The sequence below is a fragment of the Octopus bimaculoides genome, chromosome 3 (genome assembly GCF_001194135.2).
Source record: "Octopus bimaculoides isolate UCB-OBI-ISO-001 chromosome 3, ASM119413v2, whole genome shotgun sequence".
NCBI lineage: Eukaryota > Metazoa > Mollusca > Cephalopoda > Octopoda > Octopodidae > Octopus > Octopus bimaculoides.
This window is the reverse complement of record NC_068983.1, coordinates 32,164,757-32,182,328: the sequence shown is the minus strand read 5'-3', so window position 1 is coordinate 32,182,328 and position 17,572 is coordinate 32,164,757. Positions and strand designations below refer to the sequence as shown.

The 17,572-nt window shown below is 34.5% G+C and overlaps 1 protein-coding gene across 1 annotated transcript in view; it reads left to right on the top strand.

Moving 5' to 3' along the window:
• The window catches only part of LOC106877469 (uncharacterized), a 54,513-nt gene that overhangs the window by 8,667 nt on the left and 28,274 nt on the right, over positions 1–17,572 (top strand). Inside the window, exons 2-3 of the mRNA XM_014926375.2 lie at positions 8,939–9,022; positions 15,807–15,933. Coding sequence (XP_014781861.1) covers positions 8,939–9,022; positions 15,807–15,933 — 211 coding nt within the window. The remainder of the gene's footprint in view (positions 1–8,938; positions 9,023–15,806; positions 15,934–17,572) is intronic.

Below are 17,572 nucleotides of genomic sequence, written 5' to 3'. Positions count from 1 at the left end.
TTGTGTAGAAAAAAAATCAAAAATAAAAAAGGGGTGTTTTTTGGTGGGTACAAAAGGAAGTCTTGCCAAAATGGATATCTTTCTACTTTACACCCACGTAGGAAACGAATCTGAAAGCAATAAAAAAAAGGTGGGGGACTTCGGAAAATTCACAAGATTCACAGGATCCGAGTTTTTCCCTCGTAACTTTGGAGGAAAATATAATCCTTTTGAAATCACAAATTAAGCTTTTCCTCAGGAACTTTTAATATTGAGTTTAGCGGTATTTTGTTTCATGATTCGGAAAGCAAAACTCCTGAATTCGCAGATGGAGGGAAAGTGAAAAAATTTGAAAAGAAAATGATACGAACCTGATATAATATGATAGTTATTGTAAAATTAGTTTAGTTTTTTGTTTGTCTTTATATTGTGAAATGCTTTAGATGTATTTCATTTTGATTTGCTTAATAAAGTGTAAGAATTAGACAACTTATTACTGCCGAAGATATTTTACAAATTGTCTAAGCTGTTTTCGTCAATCTGTACAGAGTAGTCGATATTTCACAAAATACATACATCGCTGAAATACTATTTAACTATTGCTGTTCTAGCGATCAAGGGTTGTAAATAACTGATTGGAACTTTTCCAATCAATTATTTTTCTAGCAATCAATAAATTTTAATAGGGATACAGGCCAATTAATTGTCAATTACTTTACCAACTGTAAAAACATCATTTGTTTTGGAGTGTTAGCTTCGATTTAGATAAGAGCCAAAATGATAGGAAAATAAAAGGCACGTCTTATAGTTTCAAAAAACTTTATTATCAGAAAACGTTCAAAGTTCAATTTTATTGATTTAGAATAGGGAACAAACAACGTGTATACTCTAGATTGTACATAAGTTGAGAAACAAATAAATTGGAAGTCTTTACTTGAAAGAGTTTCTCAAAGGAGGAGTACAATTAAAATGTTCTAATATAGCAAAAGGTCATGAACGATTGCAGACTTCTGAAACTAGTTCTTCATCCAAGAAAGCGCGATTGACTTTTAGAAATAATTGCATTTCTAAATTCATTGGTGTTGAGTATTGCCGTAAACCATTAAAAATGTAACCTGCTGAGCTGAAGAAATGTTCCAAGATGTTGGGCGTTGGTAACAACAATTGGTAAATTTTGGGAAGTACACCCAAATTTACCCAAAACGTATCTACAGTTCAGATATTGCTGAGGTGAAATTTTATCTTTTTCGTGTTTTTTCAAACAAATTGAAGCAAAATCATCAACTACAGATAAATTAGACTGTTGTGACGTGTCTGTCACCACTTTCTGCTGATGTAGAGCAGCTACTTCATCCGCAGTTAGCTCTGCTTCTGCATGTTGTAAAATTTTCACAACTCCACTTTCCAAATTTGGGCTGTGCACAATGACTGCCGATCGAGCCAAATATTTTTAAAATTCCTCATAACCATACAATGTGAGAATTTCGTCAAAAAGAATTCGAACATCTCCCAAATTTATTTCTGTTCTTTGCAAGGCGACTGTTACTGAGCGTAACATTCCTAAATTGTCTTTTTGAGTCTGCAGATCATTTATGATTGCATGGAGGCAACAGATAATCAACCAGCTTTGGATCGTCTTGAAAAAAGTAGAAAAACGGCTTGAGTTGGATGTACCTCTCAATCATGTCATAAGTACTGGACCAACGGGTTTTTATTTATTTGTAGAGGTTGCAAAGGCGTTTTTTCCTGGTTTACCCGCAAGTTTTAATGATTTTAGCTTGCCCATCAACATATTAATTTTATCAAGCAGAACTTCCTGTTTGTCGAGATAAGCAGAAACAGCTAGAATGAATAACAATCAACGTTATTCTACAGAAATTCGCTATAGATTTGTTCACTCCAGTATTATCTCCGGTAATAGCTACATTTTCTAAATTTTTGTTATAGACACTTAACACATACTCTATAAATTCGACATAATTAGAAGCAATGAATGATATTTCACTTACCATTGGCGAAAATGCCAGCAAAACAGTTCAATAGTCATTTTAATAATTGCACGAATAAGATGCAAAAAGTTCATTGAAATGCGTCGAATCCTTAGTCCAGCAGTCAATTACCAATGAAAATTTACTTGGAAGTTCATCAGTTCTTTTCCACTTCTTGAGTATTTCTTTAAAGTCACATTTGTCATACCTCTCAAGCTTGTGTACTTGCGAGTCAGAGGGTCTTCAGTAAAAAAAAAAAAAAAAGGTTTTGATCCAATACATACCTACTCAATCCAACCATAAACATTTAAGGCCGAACGACTGAGCAAACTACTTCTTGGTGAGTAGTAGAATACTCTGGATGCTGGTTTCTTATATGATTCATAAGATTTATCTGTCCAGTTCCTTTTTTTTTGGATCAACCTTTTCCCACACTTCCATTTCCATACATGTTCACTGTCTGTTTGGTTAAAATATCTTCTGATGATTTGCTAGTCTCCACATGGCATGGGTTAGTTTAAAATAGAAGATATTTCGCCACTCCACTGATGAAAGTCTTATACAGTTAATATATTGGAGCAGGCGAAGTTACGATATAATAACTTGAAGACAGAATGTGTGAATCATTTTCAGCAGTCAGAACCAAGAATCACTCGACAGTGATTATTTGACCACATACACAATAGCCAATTCTCAAACACGACAGAATATATCAATCATTCTCAGCAGTCAGAACAAAGCGTCAACACAATACCTCAAATAATAATAGAACGTTGTATTTGCCAATTGAACGCTGAATGAAGTGAGCCATTTGAAAAACTTTCACTGACAATGTTGCAATTAACTGCAATTAATTGATATGATAGCAATCAATTATTTAACTGGCAGTACGACTCCAATCAATTAATTGGACCAATGTATTTCAATTAATTTTTTACAAACCCTGCTAGCGACAATGACCTATTCTATAACAACGTATTGTTTGCAGTCAACTGCTGCCCACCAATATAAGGCGAGGCAATGGGATGTGAAACTAAAATAAGGAAGAATCTTATGCAAGTTTTCCATCGAAACGTGCTGCAATTCATGAAATGCATTGGTTCATTACAGTTTATCCGCTTTGCTTCGTTTTGTGTTTCAGAAAGCGTTTCACGAACGAGTTTCCATCAAATTATGATCGCTGCTGAGTTCATCAGTTTCACTTTCTAGCTCATAAAACAAAACATAGCCAAGCAGTATAATGACAAAAGGCATGTAAAGTTTAAATTTGTTGTATTGGTCATCAGTAATATTTATAATATTATTTCGTTTTGGGATTTGGTTTGCAAGTTTCTTTATGTGAGTTCGTGTGTTGAAGTATATTCTGTTGTCCGAGGACAGTTATTCTCTTTTAGTGCCTTATAATTTAACACACTCACCGATAAAATTTCCACTTATTTCTTTTTTATTTTTCTAAAATTTTCGTTGCGTTTTGCAACCTTTTCGGTGAGTGTGTTAAATTATAAGGCACTGAAAGAGAATGGCACTCCCCAGACACAACATTTATAATATTAGTTGTTAAGATTATGTTTTTTAAAATTTGTCTTTCGTTGTTCGTGAAATTTTTTTTTCTTTTTAGTGTTGAACTAGCTAGAATCAAATGTGAAAATGAAAATAAAGTAATTCTTCGAACATGCTTGGTTCCTATACAATGTACGCTTGTACAGGAAACTCACACAAACAACTCTCTTACTATCCCTATAATTACTCCTTTCACTTTGATATATAATCACCACTTCACTACTATCAAATCCTTTTTGTTTCCTTCTCCCCCCCCCCACCTCTCTTTCTATGGATCTTTTCTGTTTCACCCATAGGTTTCGAAATTTTAAAATTAAGTGAAACTTGTCAAACCTTGTATATTGATGTAATTTTTTACACTCACTCTGATTTTATTATTCACTTGTTCCAGAAAAATTCTAGAAAAATGTTACAGAGATTTAAAGATTGATTATTTTTACCCAATCAGAAAATTGAATTTGAAAACTGGGATTGTGTGCGTGATAGTTGTATGTGACAACATTAGATAAGACATAACGACACACCTTTTCGTCTGAAAATATTTGCTTTTTTTTAACCGAAAATGCTTCTGTAGTTTTTAAGTGCGTAGTGCCCAAAATAATCGTCGTACGTAGGTCCACAAAATCGGTCGGAGTGGGGGGTGGGGGGCATCATTTTTCGTAATTTTTTTTTTTTTGCGAAGAAGATAGTCCAAAGCATTTCCAAGGGCACTGTGAAAAAAAATCTGAAAAATCCCCTTCAAAACGAAGAAAATTCAACTTGTTGGTGCTTCTTAAATCCGACGTCTGCTTACTACTCCTTGTGAAATTAATTTAACTCTTTAGCATTCAGACTACATCACAATTGTAATGCTTATATACTTGAATTATTTAAAATTTATCATACATTATCTTGTAGCTTTGAGATTTCACTGATGTAATTGTTTATTTTTAGAATGACTTGGTAGGATTGGTGTGGGAGGCTTGGCCTGGCCAGTTGGAACATAAAACAGGTAGAATATTTGGGCCTGGCATGGCCGATTTGAATACTAAAGGGTTAAGGGGAAAGTCAAATTTTGTGGTTGTCATTTGAAATTAGTTATGACGAAATATAATTTTATTAGCAATTCACTATACAATTAAAAGTTTAAGAGGAACGGAAGACGTTATTTTAAATATAAATGCAGTTGCTAGATGACAGAAAGATGCAAATGGTTTTGCAAATGTGAGTGCACAGTATCTAATCCAAGTGCAAGAAATTATGAATATGTGAACAAAAAAGAAAGAACAAGATAAAAGAGAAACTGAAAGAATAGTAGATAGAAAGCGTAGGATAGATAGAAATCGATGTATCAAGCAAAGATCAGCTCTGACAAGTTTTATGCTCTGAGCTCATGCTGGAGTTTCAAATTGTTCATGAGAACAAGAGACTCTCTAGAAAATATGCACACCGTTTCAATACGCCAGAGTGCAATGGAGGTTGCTGTCGTCATGAGTGGAGAATCACATCACAAAAGCAACATCATTCTGACGTATAAAAACAACACTTTCAAATATAAATGAAATATATAGTTCCTACGATATGCTGCGATATAACTCTTTATGGCAATAGTGAAGACTGATATCATTTACAATTACCACAGGTTAAATGAAATTCTTCAAAATCTATCTCTTGCAGAAACTTCTATCATATCATGATTTGAGATAGTTCATTCAACCACCTGCATCAAAACCAATCTCTCCCCACCACCTCCGACACGTTTACCATAAATGTAAAGGTGTAGCCATAGCAGCTACTTTTACAGATATTGCCATCACCACTCCTTCCCAGAAACTTGACTGTATGTCCTGCTTTCAAGCATTTCCTTTGCTAACATAAATATTAATAAATTAATAATATCTAGCAATAATAATAAATCTTCTCTTTTATACCTTCTTATCCCTTTAATAGATCTTATAATTTGCCCTTGATCATAATAAAGAGTTTGTGAACTGGGCAAGTTCTTAAGAAATGATTGCCTAAGATGACTGCACATTAGAACACAAAATAGCACTGGAGGCCCTGCACAGGACTTTGCCGACTTGTGTGCCAGTAGATCTTAAATGGGGGTGAGTAACAGTGGTATTGTTAAGTGACTTCCACCAGACTTTGCCAGTGGTTCTGAAAGGAACAAATACCATTAAAATTCAAGTTTATCTTAAATTGCCATCACTTAGGACCAAAGTTGAAGTCTTCAAACTTTCTGCAAACATGAAGTTCAATCTTTCTGGAGATAAGCTGTCCAGTCAGTTTGCCCAAAGCTTATTACGAAGGTTTCCTTTTGACAATGCTGACACAATTGACTTTGCTCCTATGAACACAATGGTTAATACACAAATGAATTAATATTGAAGGTGTTCTCTAACCTTGCAACATCATTATCTGACACGTGTGATTGTGCGAAAGATTTATATTTTTACCTAAAGTATTCCAGTTAACAGCATTAACTGGCAACTGTTGTAGGCACTTCCAGGAAATCAATGGATAATGTGGATCAGGAAGATTTCACTCTCCAATAGAATTTTGAAATTTCTTGGAACCTTCAAGTTTATTGCTACACACACTTCAGCAAAAAAAAAAAAAGCCAAAAAGGATCTCCAATAATGTGAAAGTTATTTAAGTTGTGATTATGCAATGGCACATGACTGATGGTTAATAATTTTGTACTGCACGTCATTGAAAGTATTGTTCTCACTAGGTGCACCAAAGCAGAAGATATAGTTATATTTAGTATTCCATTCATACCAGTAGATGTGTCCCTTTCATTTAGAAGGCTTCAGCTCCCAGTAAATCTAAATTTTGCCATGTCAATCAATAAATCTCAAGGTCACAACATTAACAGTTGCTGGACTGCACCTTGAGAAATCCTGCATTTTTCATGGCCAGTCATATATAGAATATTCAGTAGTTAGGAAACCTCCAAAATCCGTTATTTATGCCTCTGATGGTTAAAACAAAAATATTCACAATTGATAGGTGTAGATCTAATATAACCTGGGACTCATCACAATTCCTAACATTATTATTTATCATTGCATATATTGCAGTTCAAATATTTGACTGTGTAGGTTTCCTCTGGATTCTCCAGCTTCTACATATTCTAAGAATGATTTTATTCTCGTGGGTGGTTCATCTCCCTCTCCAAGCACTCCTGTTTCTATTCATTTTTCAAATTATTTTAAGAATAGAAGATAAAAATTTTCTAGAATAAAAGATAAAATATTGTGTTGAGTAATGATTTCAAATGAAATAAAACTGTTTTTACTTTCAGATAAAACTGTATTCTTATTTAATATGATTGAATTACCTAAAGGTCATGTATGAAATGTACCATTCATATTGAATATGAATCTGTGTTAAAGTGCAATAGACACCAGACTAATACATGGAGAGGAAAACAATTTCATTTTTCACATAGCTGGTAACTGTTTTAAGAGATACCTAACAGTGTGTTCTATTACATGGGTAAAAAAAAAACCTTCCTTAAGAACAATTCTGGGGCATTTATAGCTACTTTTCATCTTGGGCAATGTCAAGTATTCTGTGTATGTGTGTGGTGGGTAAGTTATTGGTTCAGAAATATTTCTTGAAGAAATTGTAGCTTTGAATATGTAATTATTGGTGTAGCTGTTGCTGCTGCTATCACTAAATATTTCCATCTTCACCTTCAATATTCTTGCTGCAGTTACCATTACCATATTGCCACTTGCTATTTCACCATTACTACAGCTATCTCTGCCATTTCTACTTCCAATATCACTACAACCACTATACTACATTTATCACTGCTGCATCTCTGATAGGGACAAAGAATCAATCATCAAAATATTCAGGTGGTTTAAGTTATCAGACTCAGTACACTTGTATTTTCCTACTGTAGGCAAGACCTCTTGTCCCTCTGCTAGACATTTAGCTCCACTTGTTTAGAAGGGTAGTCACTTTACAGTTGGTATGGTAATGATAGTGTATTCTTGGTGTGCTAATAGAGAAAAAATTTCTTCTGATGAAGGTCATAGCCCAAGACATTAGTTTTTGCTTCATGTAACTGTGTATCAGCATATATCTCTTGTTTTGTATTTTTAATTTATTTGCTTAATTCTTTGGAGATGAAGTTTACTGATATTTTTGCACTAAAAAAAGATAGAACCATTTGTATGAGCTACACAAAGAATAATGCTGATATTTAAAATTCTGTAAAAAAAAAAAAGAGAAATCAGTTTAGATACATTCAATTCATCATGAATTTCTACACTATATAAAATATACTGTATTGATATTGGGAATAGACTCGTCTACATTTTACAAAAATAGTAATTCACTGGTTCAATTATTTTAGGATTTATGTGTTCCTGGTCTAGTTAAAAAATTATTATCATGGAAAAGCTTCAGTATAAACAGATATATGCCTGCAGATGTATGTACACACACCTAAGCACTTAAGTATTTGCATGCACATGTTCATGAACTTGAAGTTGTGATATCAATTTCTTCTAACTTGGCACCAGGTTGAGCATCAACCTTAGTATATAACTATACTTTACTACTATTGTTTGGATTGAGAGTTTATGAAAATAAAAATATTGCTGCAGAACCTGAGCTAAGAATTGTAAGATATTTTAAAATTCTGTAAGATAGATGTCAGAACTATAGAGTAGAAGGTATGATAATCATTCCTTTGTCAAAAATGATAGCAAGAATTGTTGTGTAGGTAAAAAGTTAACTTTGCTATTACACAGTTTTGGTGTTGATGTCACTGCACAATGCCTAGAGTAAGTGACTGCTACCATAGTCTAGGAGCAACCACGGCTTTGTAAGGAAAGCTGGTTAGGTAGAAACTGTGTGGAAACCTGTTGGTAATATCTCAACTCAAGCAGAATCTTCTACAACACCTATAACATTGATATTACCAACAACGATATCAGATATATTGGAAACCAACATTTGTAGAAGATGACCATTAGGTAAAGAAATGCAAAGTGATCTAAGTAGAAGGAACCTGCATAACAAGGAGACTAAAGGAAACAAGAACACTTTCAGCTTCTTATCAGCAACTACATTATCTCGCTTGTAGTCTGTTCTCCATTCATTTTTTATAGGAAAGTCTCATGACAGCCTCACTTAATTGTTTTTGAAGACTTTAATTTCTGTACCCACAAAATTATTATAGCTCTTTTCTGTGCATGTAAAGCCAGGCCTATTGCAAAAGCTCTAATTAATTATTGCCTACACTTTTGTATTTAAGTCAACTGTAAGCATTTTGAAATAATGTGAGTTTTAGTCTTATCTATATCATTGCATATTCTACATTTGAATGAACAGTCCTGTTTTTCAAACATTTTTTTATTCTTTGAGCCTATTCTTCTACTGCTGCTAAAATCAATTATTGTTATTAGGAATGCAGAGGCCATGAAATAACGAATGACACTTCACAAAATGATACACAAGGAACCTCATTGTGTGGAATAACATCATCTTTAGTAAGTAACATTTAATATTTATATTATTTACATTATCATTTTCTAAACAGCACGATGAGATTATTTACATTCGACGGTTATTTGTCCTCATCTTGTTTGTTGTTAACACGTTTCAGCTGATATACCTTCCAGGTATTTTTTGATGTTATTATTATTATTATTATTATTGGAATTGAACTCAGAATCTTGGGGTTAGTAGCCTGCACTCTTAACCACTACACCATATGCCCATGGGCAATTATGGAGTGAATTTTAGGGCTTATAAATCTAATATTTTCCTATCCTTCCTTAATACCGATTCCCATATGCTGTTCACATCTGCACTCGGTCTGCTTAGGAGGTTGTTGTGTCCTAGCATATGTGCTGCCTCTTTTAGTTTTCATATTTTCCAGTGGTGTTCTCTGTATTATTTTAACTTCATCCCACAGGGGAAGGTGGTTTCCATTTTTCCATACATGATCAGCTATACCCGATTTATCAATATCTCCTCGTGTTACAGCTTTGCGGTGTTTGTCTACCCTTATTTTGAGGGGGCAACATGTTTCGCCTTTGTATAACCTACCACAGCTGCATGGGATGGAGTACCCACAGTCTTTGGTCATATTCTCTTCTATTGGTGGTTTTACTCAATTCCAAGCAGTGACTCGAACAATAACAATAATAATAATGATAATAATAATAACATTGAAAAATACCTTAGGAATGAGAACTCAGGTTCAAAATTTTCCCAAGACATCTGAAGAAGGCTGGAGGGTATATCAGCCGAAACGTGTTAACAACAAACAAGATGAGGACAAATATCCATTGAATGTAAATAATGTACATAATTCCTCACCTCTTAAATATAGAACTGTATTTAATATTTATATTTACATATTTCATGCAAATCTCTGCTAATGATAATGGGAAAGAAATGCAAATGTGAGTATAAAAACATCAAAGACATTACAAAAATTATTGTTTTCTGAGTGGGAAAAAGAAATAATTTTTTTAAATGTGAGTTTTCTTAATCTTTTGAAAAAAAAAATTTAAAAAAACTTTACAGCTCAACAGCAAGTAGTGTCAAATAAGTCAGTCCCATCCACTACTCTGCTAACTCTGAGGTCTATAAGATGCAAGATGATGTAGTAAGCATACTGTGTATAAAGGCTCTTTAACCTAACTAGATATCCCCTTGAGAAGGAATGCTTTAGACAGTAATGTGGTCAGTGGCTGTAGTTATTTACTTTCAGGTCAACCCTGATATAGCAGATCTATGATTAAAAGTGTTCCAAACTTGACTGATGTGTCTTTTTTTTTAAGGAAGATAAGGTGTTTGAAGGCAATTTGGTTGCTATTTCTAGCAGACTGAGCAATCACGTACAAGCTTCTATGTAGGCTCAACATTAATGGTTTAACTTAATATAATCATCCTAAGTATATTGAAATAACTAACAAAATTTCAAATAATAATTGTATCAGTGGTGCTACTACAATGTGAGTCTGCTACAAACATTAAGGTCAACAACAGTTTAATGCCATCCATACTATAAGCACTGCAGTCTGTGTCTGAAGAAAATATTCTTATCATGATAAAAAGGATAGTAATGGAGTGAACGTCCATTGAAGACAGACTGTCAGAAAGCTAAACTTGATGTATGGAAATTGTTGAGCATGTTCACAGCTTTAGAACATTAGTTTGGAAACAAGGACATGGGTATACAAGTATGGCTGTGTGATCGAAAATTTCTCTTAACCACAGTTCTAGGTTCAGTCCTACTATGTAGCACATTAGGAATGTTTTCATCATAGAAATCTCTGGATGATTTCATGAATCGCTTAATCGTCCATAGATTTCTATGATGAAAACATATATACAGACAGAGAATCAAGTCCAGTATCCACTGAAGTAGACCTAGTTCTTACTGATGAGGCAACAGAAATTGCCAAAACTGAAGTCAGTATAAGAAATTCTCAAATGGTGTTTTTGGACGATTACAGTCCCGCCGCCTGTATATATGTACTTAATTATGTGCTTTGATTACAGTATTAAAGCATTTTAGCTCTGATTTCTAGCAATGTAGGTATTTATAACACCCTAGTTGCATTTAGAGACAATTATAGCTTTCCTTTTTGGTAAAACATTTCAAATTGCTGTCTTTTTTAATTTTATATATATATACAGGGTGTCCCAGAAGTCATGCACCATCCTGGTTTTTAAAAAAAATACACCTTTATTGATTTCAAAAACACTTTATGGAAATTATTCATTACAAATGCATAAATTGAGCACCCTCTACAATAAAATATGCATCAATTCTCTTTATGAAGCTGTCTTTTACACTCCTGAGGGTGGAAAGGATGATCTTTTGGCACTCAATTGTTATTGCATCCTTCAAATCATCAAGAGTGCGTGAACAATTCTGGCACACAACAAATTTGAGATGTCCCCAGGGGAAATAGTCAAGGGAAGTAAGCTCTGGGGATCAGGGTGGCCTCTCCATGGAACCTGTGCGTCCAATCCATCTGTTAGGAAAGGTCTGGTTTAAGTAGTTATGCACGCAATTAGCAAAGTGTGCTGGAGTTCCATCCTACTGAAAAAAGTCTTTATGTCAAATTATGGGAACATCCTCAAGGTAGTCAAACAAGAAGGTCTGCAAGAGGATCTTTTCCTTTTGGCCGGCACATAGAAAAAATAATTTTTTGCAACTAAACACTTTCAAATTTCGTATATTGGTAGAATGTATCATTTAAAACATCATTTACTCTTGGCATTTTAAAGAAAATGCTTCATTTTCGAAGTTATTTTGTGTTAAAGTTGTCGTATTTCAGTGATACTCATGAAATTTTGACATTAAAATTTATCATTACTAGACTAGTTTAAGAGTATATAATATTCTGCTTATGCATTATCATCATCGCCATTCATCACACGCTGTATTGTCAGACTGTCAGAAATTAGACACATTCAAACCAAAAAAAAAAAGAAGAAAAAATCTAATGAAAATATTGACTGCATCACTAGTATCAGTATCAGATTATTTGAGAAAATGTTCAAATTTAGGTAAAACTTGTACATTACAACAAGTTTGTACACACTAGTTTAATTATTTAATTAATGTAAGGCTTAAGTTAAGTGTCCGGCTATACGACCCCCCTCCCCCAACCATACAATGTCAAACGCATACATAAGCTTAGGACTGGGTGCGTTCACTGCCTTACATGAACAACACATACCGTGTATCATAGCATAGACTAATTTATTGTCATTTCCTGCTGGTTTCAAGTTGATCAATCGTATTTCTAACATCCTAGACGTATCTATCTATTTTAGATTTCTAACTTCAGATCTACAATAGATTACAACTAAGCCTAAGGCCACTAACATTATGTAGGTTTTGCCCATGAATTATTTTCAAATTAAGGCTTCATTGAGATTTATAATGAAATTTCTGTGTCAACTTACAGAGAACTTTAACAAATGTCTCCGTGCAGACTTTTATCTTCCTTGGATGATCCACTGTTAACATGAAATACTTTACATCCACACCTCTGTGTCTTCCCCATTGCTCACCACGATGTCGTTTTCGGCCGCCAGTTTCCACTAAGTTCAAAATAAACTCATCCCGAATCACCTTGTTTAGTTTTTCGTAAGATTTGGCATGATTAAAAGATAGATTAGCTGGAGAAAGAAGATCAGCATGACACAAATGTTCATTTTGTAGTATGGTATGTCTGCAGCCCAATTGAGGCACTGTACCTAAACCCGAATGTCGCATTCGCTTGAGTAACGTCAAAACTATTCATTTTCCTGGAAATTCATGCACGATTCCAAAGAAATTAAAACTTTCGAACACGAACGTGACTGTGCTGACGCGTTAGTTACTGTGACTGAGGCATGCACCTTAAAATTATACCTTGTATGTACGTACGTACGCGTTGTATAGTTTAAGCAGACTTGTTGTAGTAAGCGCGCGCTAGTCGCACCGCGTATACGTACCGTAGAATCGGCTTCTTAATTAGGGGCCCTGCTATGTTGGACATATCGAGCACCCTGATTGACCAGGTGGATATATTTATTATATTTCGTTTTGCGGCGAAAGAGTAGTGGTGTTTATTGTGTTTTGCGATAAAAGTTACTTTTTAACACGAAAAAGCTGGAGATATGATTCGTAGTGCAAAAAAATTAATTATGCAGTAACGTTCCCGCTTCCACGGACAATAGATTGATAACAACATCTACAAAATCATTATTTTGGCGCTTATTGCGTTTTGCAATCGATCTCTTTATAACTTTCTATAATACATCAATGAAAGATTCGTTGGGTATACTGTGTAAGGGGAGGTAACTCTAAAGTAACTGCAAAAATAACGTGGTTATTCAGTTCATAGGTCAATTAGATCTATACTTGACTAAGTATTGTGGTTGATATAATGGAGTAAATACTGCGTTTCTGTTAGTTGCAATAGATCTCCATACAGAAAAGATTAAAGACATTGTAGAGAACAAGTGTACCTTGGGAGTGCACTGTTTGAGTGAATGATGAGGGAACACTGTCAGAACTAGTCATCTTGTTGGGTTGAAGTCATCAGAGAAGTTTTGTACTTAATAACTGTATGTTACGATATGTAAGAGAATTTCAGAAATTATCAATAACCAGTTTGTTAAACTTATTGCAATAATTAAAAGGAGTATTAAACTGTCATTCTGTTGGACAAATTGAATGAATTACAGTTGTGGTTCAACTATTGTTGTCTGTTAGATATTTAGATGAAAAATGTGCACAACATCTCAGTTTTGTTAATCATAAGATGGACATACAACAGAAGAATGTTGTCTGCTAATTGGACCAGCTTTTAAAGGAAGTAAATCTGGAATGGGATAACTGTTGGTATATGCTTCAATTACTTAGTAGCAGATAAGGTTAAAATGTAAGATTTCCTACAAAGGTTAAATCCACAAGTGATATACTGATGATATTCATTCATTGCAAGATTCATTGAGATGTATTGATGAGTAAAACAAATTCTTCTGAGCTAAGTACAGTAATATAAGATACAGTTAAAATTATGAACATCATTAAAAGTCATGCACTGAATAACTGTTTATTTACACATCCACGCTTGACTAAGTAAACTTTTACTGCATAAGAAGTGTGATGGCTATCAATGGATGAACTTCAAGATAACTGGTTGATATGAGAAAAATAAAAAAGTAAAACTTTCATCAGAAAAGAACTAGATTCTTGCAGAATTTTTCAATAATTATAATTTTAGTATAAAGCCAGCAATTTTGAGGGAAGGGTTAAGTTGATTACATTGATCCCAGTATGTGACTGATGCTTTATTTTATAAACCCTGAAAAAATGAAAGGCAATTTCATCCTTTGATAAGCTCGAACCAGAAGAAATGTTATTAAGCAATTTGTCCATAATGCTAATAATTCTACCTGCTTGTCACTTTCAGAATTTATTTGATAATTTGAATTCATTTTGCAAATTTTCCCAGTTGGCAAAGATTTGAGAAGTTTAAGGCTTTTACTGTAAAAATACTCAGTTTTTCACTTCCAGAAAAAAAGAGAATCACATTTTACTGAAAAGCTTACCTAAAACAGTAGTTTTACAAAATAAATTTCATTGTATGTTTGACCATAGAATTTTACAGGAAAAGGATACACTAAAATTTATTCAGTAAAAAATTTTAGCATCCATGTCTCGGGGCATATTCACTGTGTGCCCCAATTAGATGTACTCTTTTACCATCCTGATTTTATTGCTACCCATATCTATTCAACCTTGTACTATGTCTTCAGACTGCAAATATTTTGTTTTCATGTGGTTCGTTTTAAGGCTCACTGCCAAGCTATGAGTGTCCAGTTCTGTCAGCATTGTCTGTAGCTGATCTGTGATTTAGGTGTTGAGGATAGTGTCATCTGTGAATTGGTAGTGTATTAGCAGTTTGCAGTTGATGTTCACATCACCTGCCCTGTCAGTGTCTCTGATGACCATTTCTAGACATGGGCCAGATACATTGCAAGGTTTGCAGACAACAGATGAACCTATGCAGTTGCCAAGTAGTATCCAAAAGTTTAGAGAAGACGACTCAGAAGGACTCCACAATGATAGGAAGATGATTAGTTAATTGATTTGGACGAAGATGGAGGTGAATTGTGACCATTGCTCATATCCAACAGTCTGGCCTGTATAGGTGATACAGGTAATGCATGCAAACACACGCAAGCACACACACACACACACACACACACACACACACACACACACACACACACACTTCAGTATTTCTGTCTCTTATAGGCTCTAGGCCAGTAGAGTTAAGAAACACACATAGTAAAGCCATGTCTGTTTTTTAACATTTGCAAAATGCCCTATAGTATTTCATTTTATTCCTGTAGATTCTCAGTTTGTTGAAGTCTCACTAGATTCAAATTGGTATTTCATTGTTTAAGTAGACATATTTAAAGGCATCCCAGCTGTGACCATTTCATTTTTCTTTCAGGCATAGTGCATCTAGGATCACAGGAGTGATTTAAGGAGATTTAGTTGCTATTTCTTGAAGGTTTAAATACATCCTAGAGTCTTCTTCTTTAGCTCAAGAGGCTGTCTCGGAGAACCAGTTGACTTTGCTGTAGCTGCACACAAAGAATGACTTTGTCTTGATTAAAAGGAAACAATTTTTCTGCTCTTGCCATCTTCCTCTCTCTGTTTTAGTATATTTTCCCCTCTTCTTCATTCTCCCTTACAGCCCATGCATATTCATTGACTTAAAGCATTCTATTTATTCTTAGGCAGCTAAAAGACCTAGACGTATCAAACGGCAAGTTCAGTTACGCAAAACCATTAACTGGGGCAGCTTCGATGATGGTTTCCCGAACATTTTCATTTCTGATGTTAAATACATGGCAGGCAAAGATGGTAAGTGTTTATGTCAAGTTATTATTTTGTTGACTCATTACCTAAATAGGCTCAGGTGGCACCTGTCTTTGTTTTGTCGATTCAGGTTTACTACATTTCACACTGTACAGAGCACAGATTATTTCTTAATACCTTCCAGTTATGTTGTTGAGAAGTAGGGAGGAAGAGAAGCTAGCATAAGAACTACCCAGTAGGTATAAAAGTAAAAAGTAAAGACCCCTTTCAGTCATGAATGACCATGGGATTGCCCCTAGAAAGTTCCCTTCTAAAGCACAAGTCCAGGCAAGGCTGTTTATGGAAAACTAGAGTCGCCCGTGCATACCAGTCTCCCCTCTTCATGCCATTGATGATATCCAAGGGAAAGGCAAAGGCCAATACAACTTGGCACCAGTGACATCACAACTCATTTCTACAGCTGGGTGAACTGGAGCAACCTGAAATAAAGTGTCTTGCTCAAGAACACAACACAGCCCAGTCTGGGAATCGAACTCGCTACCTCATCATTATGAGCTCAACACTCTAACCACTAAGCCATGCGCTTTCATGCCTAGTAGGTATACAAGCATAAATAATAAGCCTCATGAAACAGTGTTTCCAAATGGATTGAAGCACAAGGAATCCTTGTCAGATACGACATGTCTTTCATCTCCCTAATATTATTACATCACTTTCTTTTATCTTTTTTCAACTATTTGCCATTTGGTCAGATGAAAATCATATCAGATATTGTTGTTTAGCCTCAGGTCAAACTATAATTGAAGTTTGTGTAGCCATGACCATCCTATCTTTTACAGTGTGTGTAGAACTAAATTACTTAATGTGTTCTGTCCTTACAGAAGGTGGTTGGGTGTGATTTGGGGGAGATTTGGCTGCTACTTTTAGCAGATTGAGTGACCAAGTAGAAGGCTACCATGTTGACTCATGTATATCAGAATTCATATCTGTGGGAAACATGCTTGAAACATATTAACCTGGCTATGATTTATCTGTAACTGATTTTGTTCTTATCAAATAAAACCCATATTGGGAGCATTGCTCACATATCTGAGATTGTATTAGCAAATACAATTATAGTCTTTGTTGTCAGTCTTAAATCTTACATAAGTTACTAGATTATCCAAACCTACACTTGAATAATATTTTTTTTTCAGTTGAATTTTCAACTTGTGCTTGTCCAGTAATGCATAGAAAATAAACCAATGTAAATTGTTGATAGAGTAGTTTGAGAAAAACTGCCAAGTCAGTTTGGTTCATATTTCATTGATGGTATTATATTGTTTGCAGAGGTCACTTAACTCACAATTGTCATAATACATTTTAATGTCAGGTAATGTGTAATATAAGCAGGTTACAGTAGGAGTGGCACTGTAATCTATATATATATATATATATATATATATATATCTATATATATAAAAATGAGAATGTGTGTCTGTCTGTCTGTCTGTGTGAATCCCTAAAACTCGAGAACTACGCAACCAATTTCATTCAAATTTTACAGATGCCTTACTTAGGGTTCCAGTTGTGTTTTAGTCAAAAAAAATTTTTACTTCTTGCAGAGTTCGAGCCCACGGCAACATAATATCTCCTCCACTATTTAAGTATTACGTGTCAAAAGTGAAACAAAAACACTCATGTC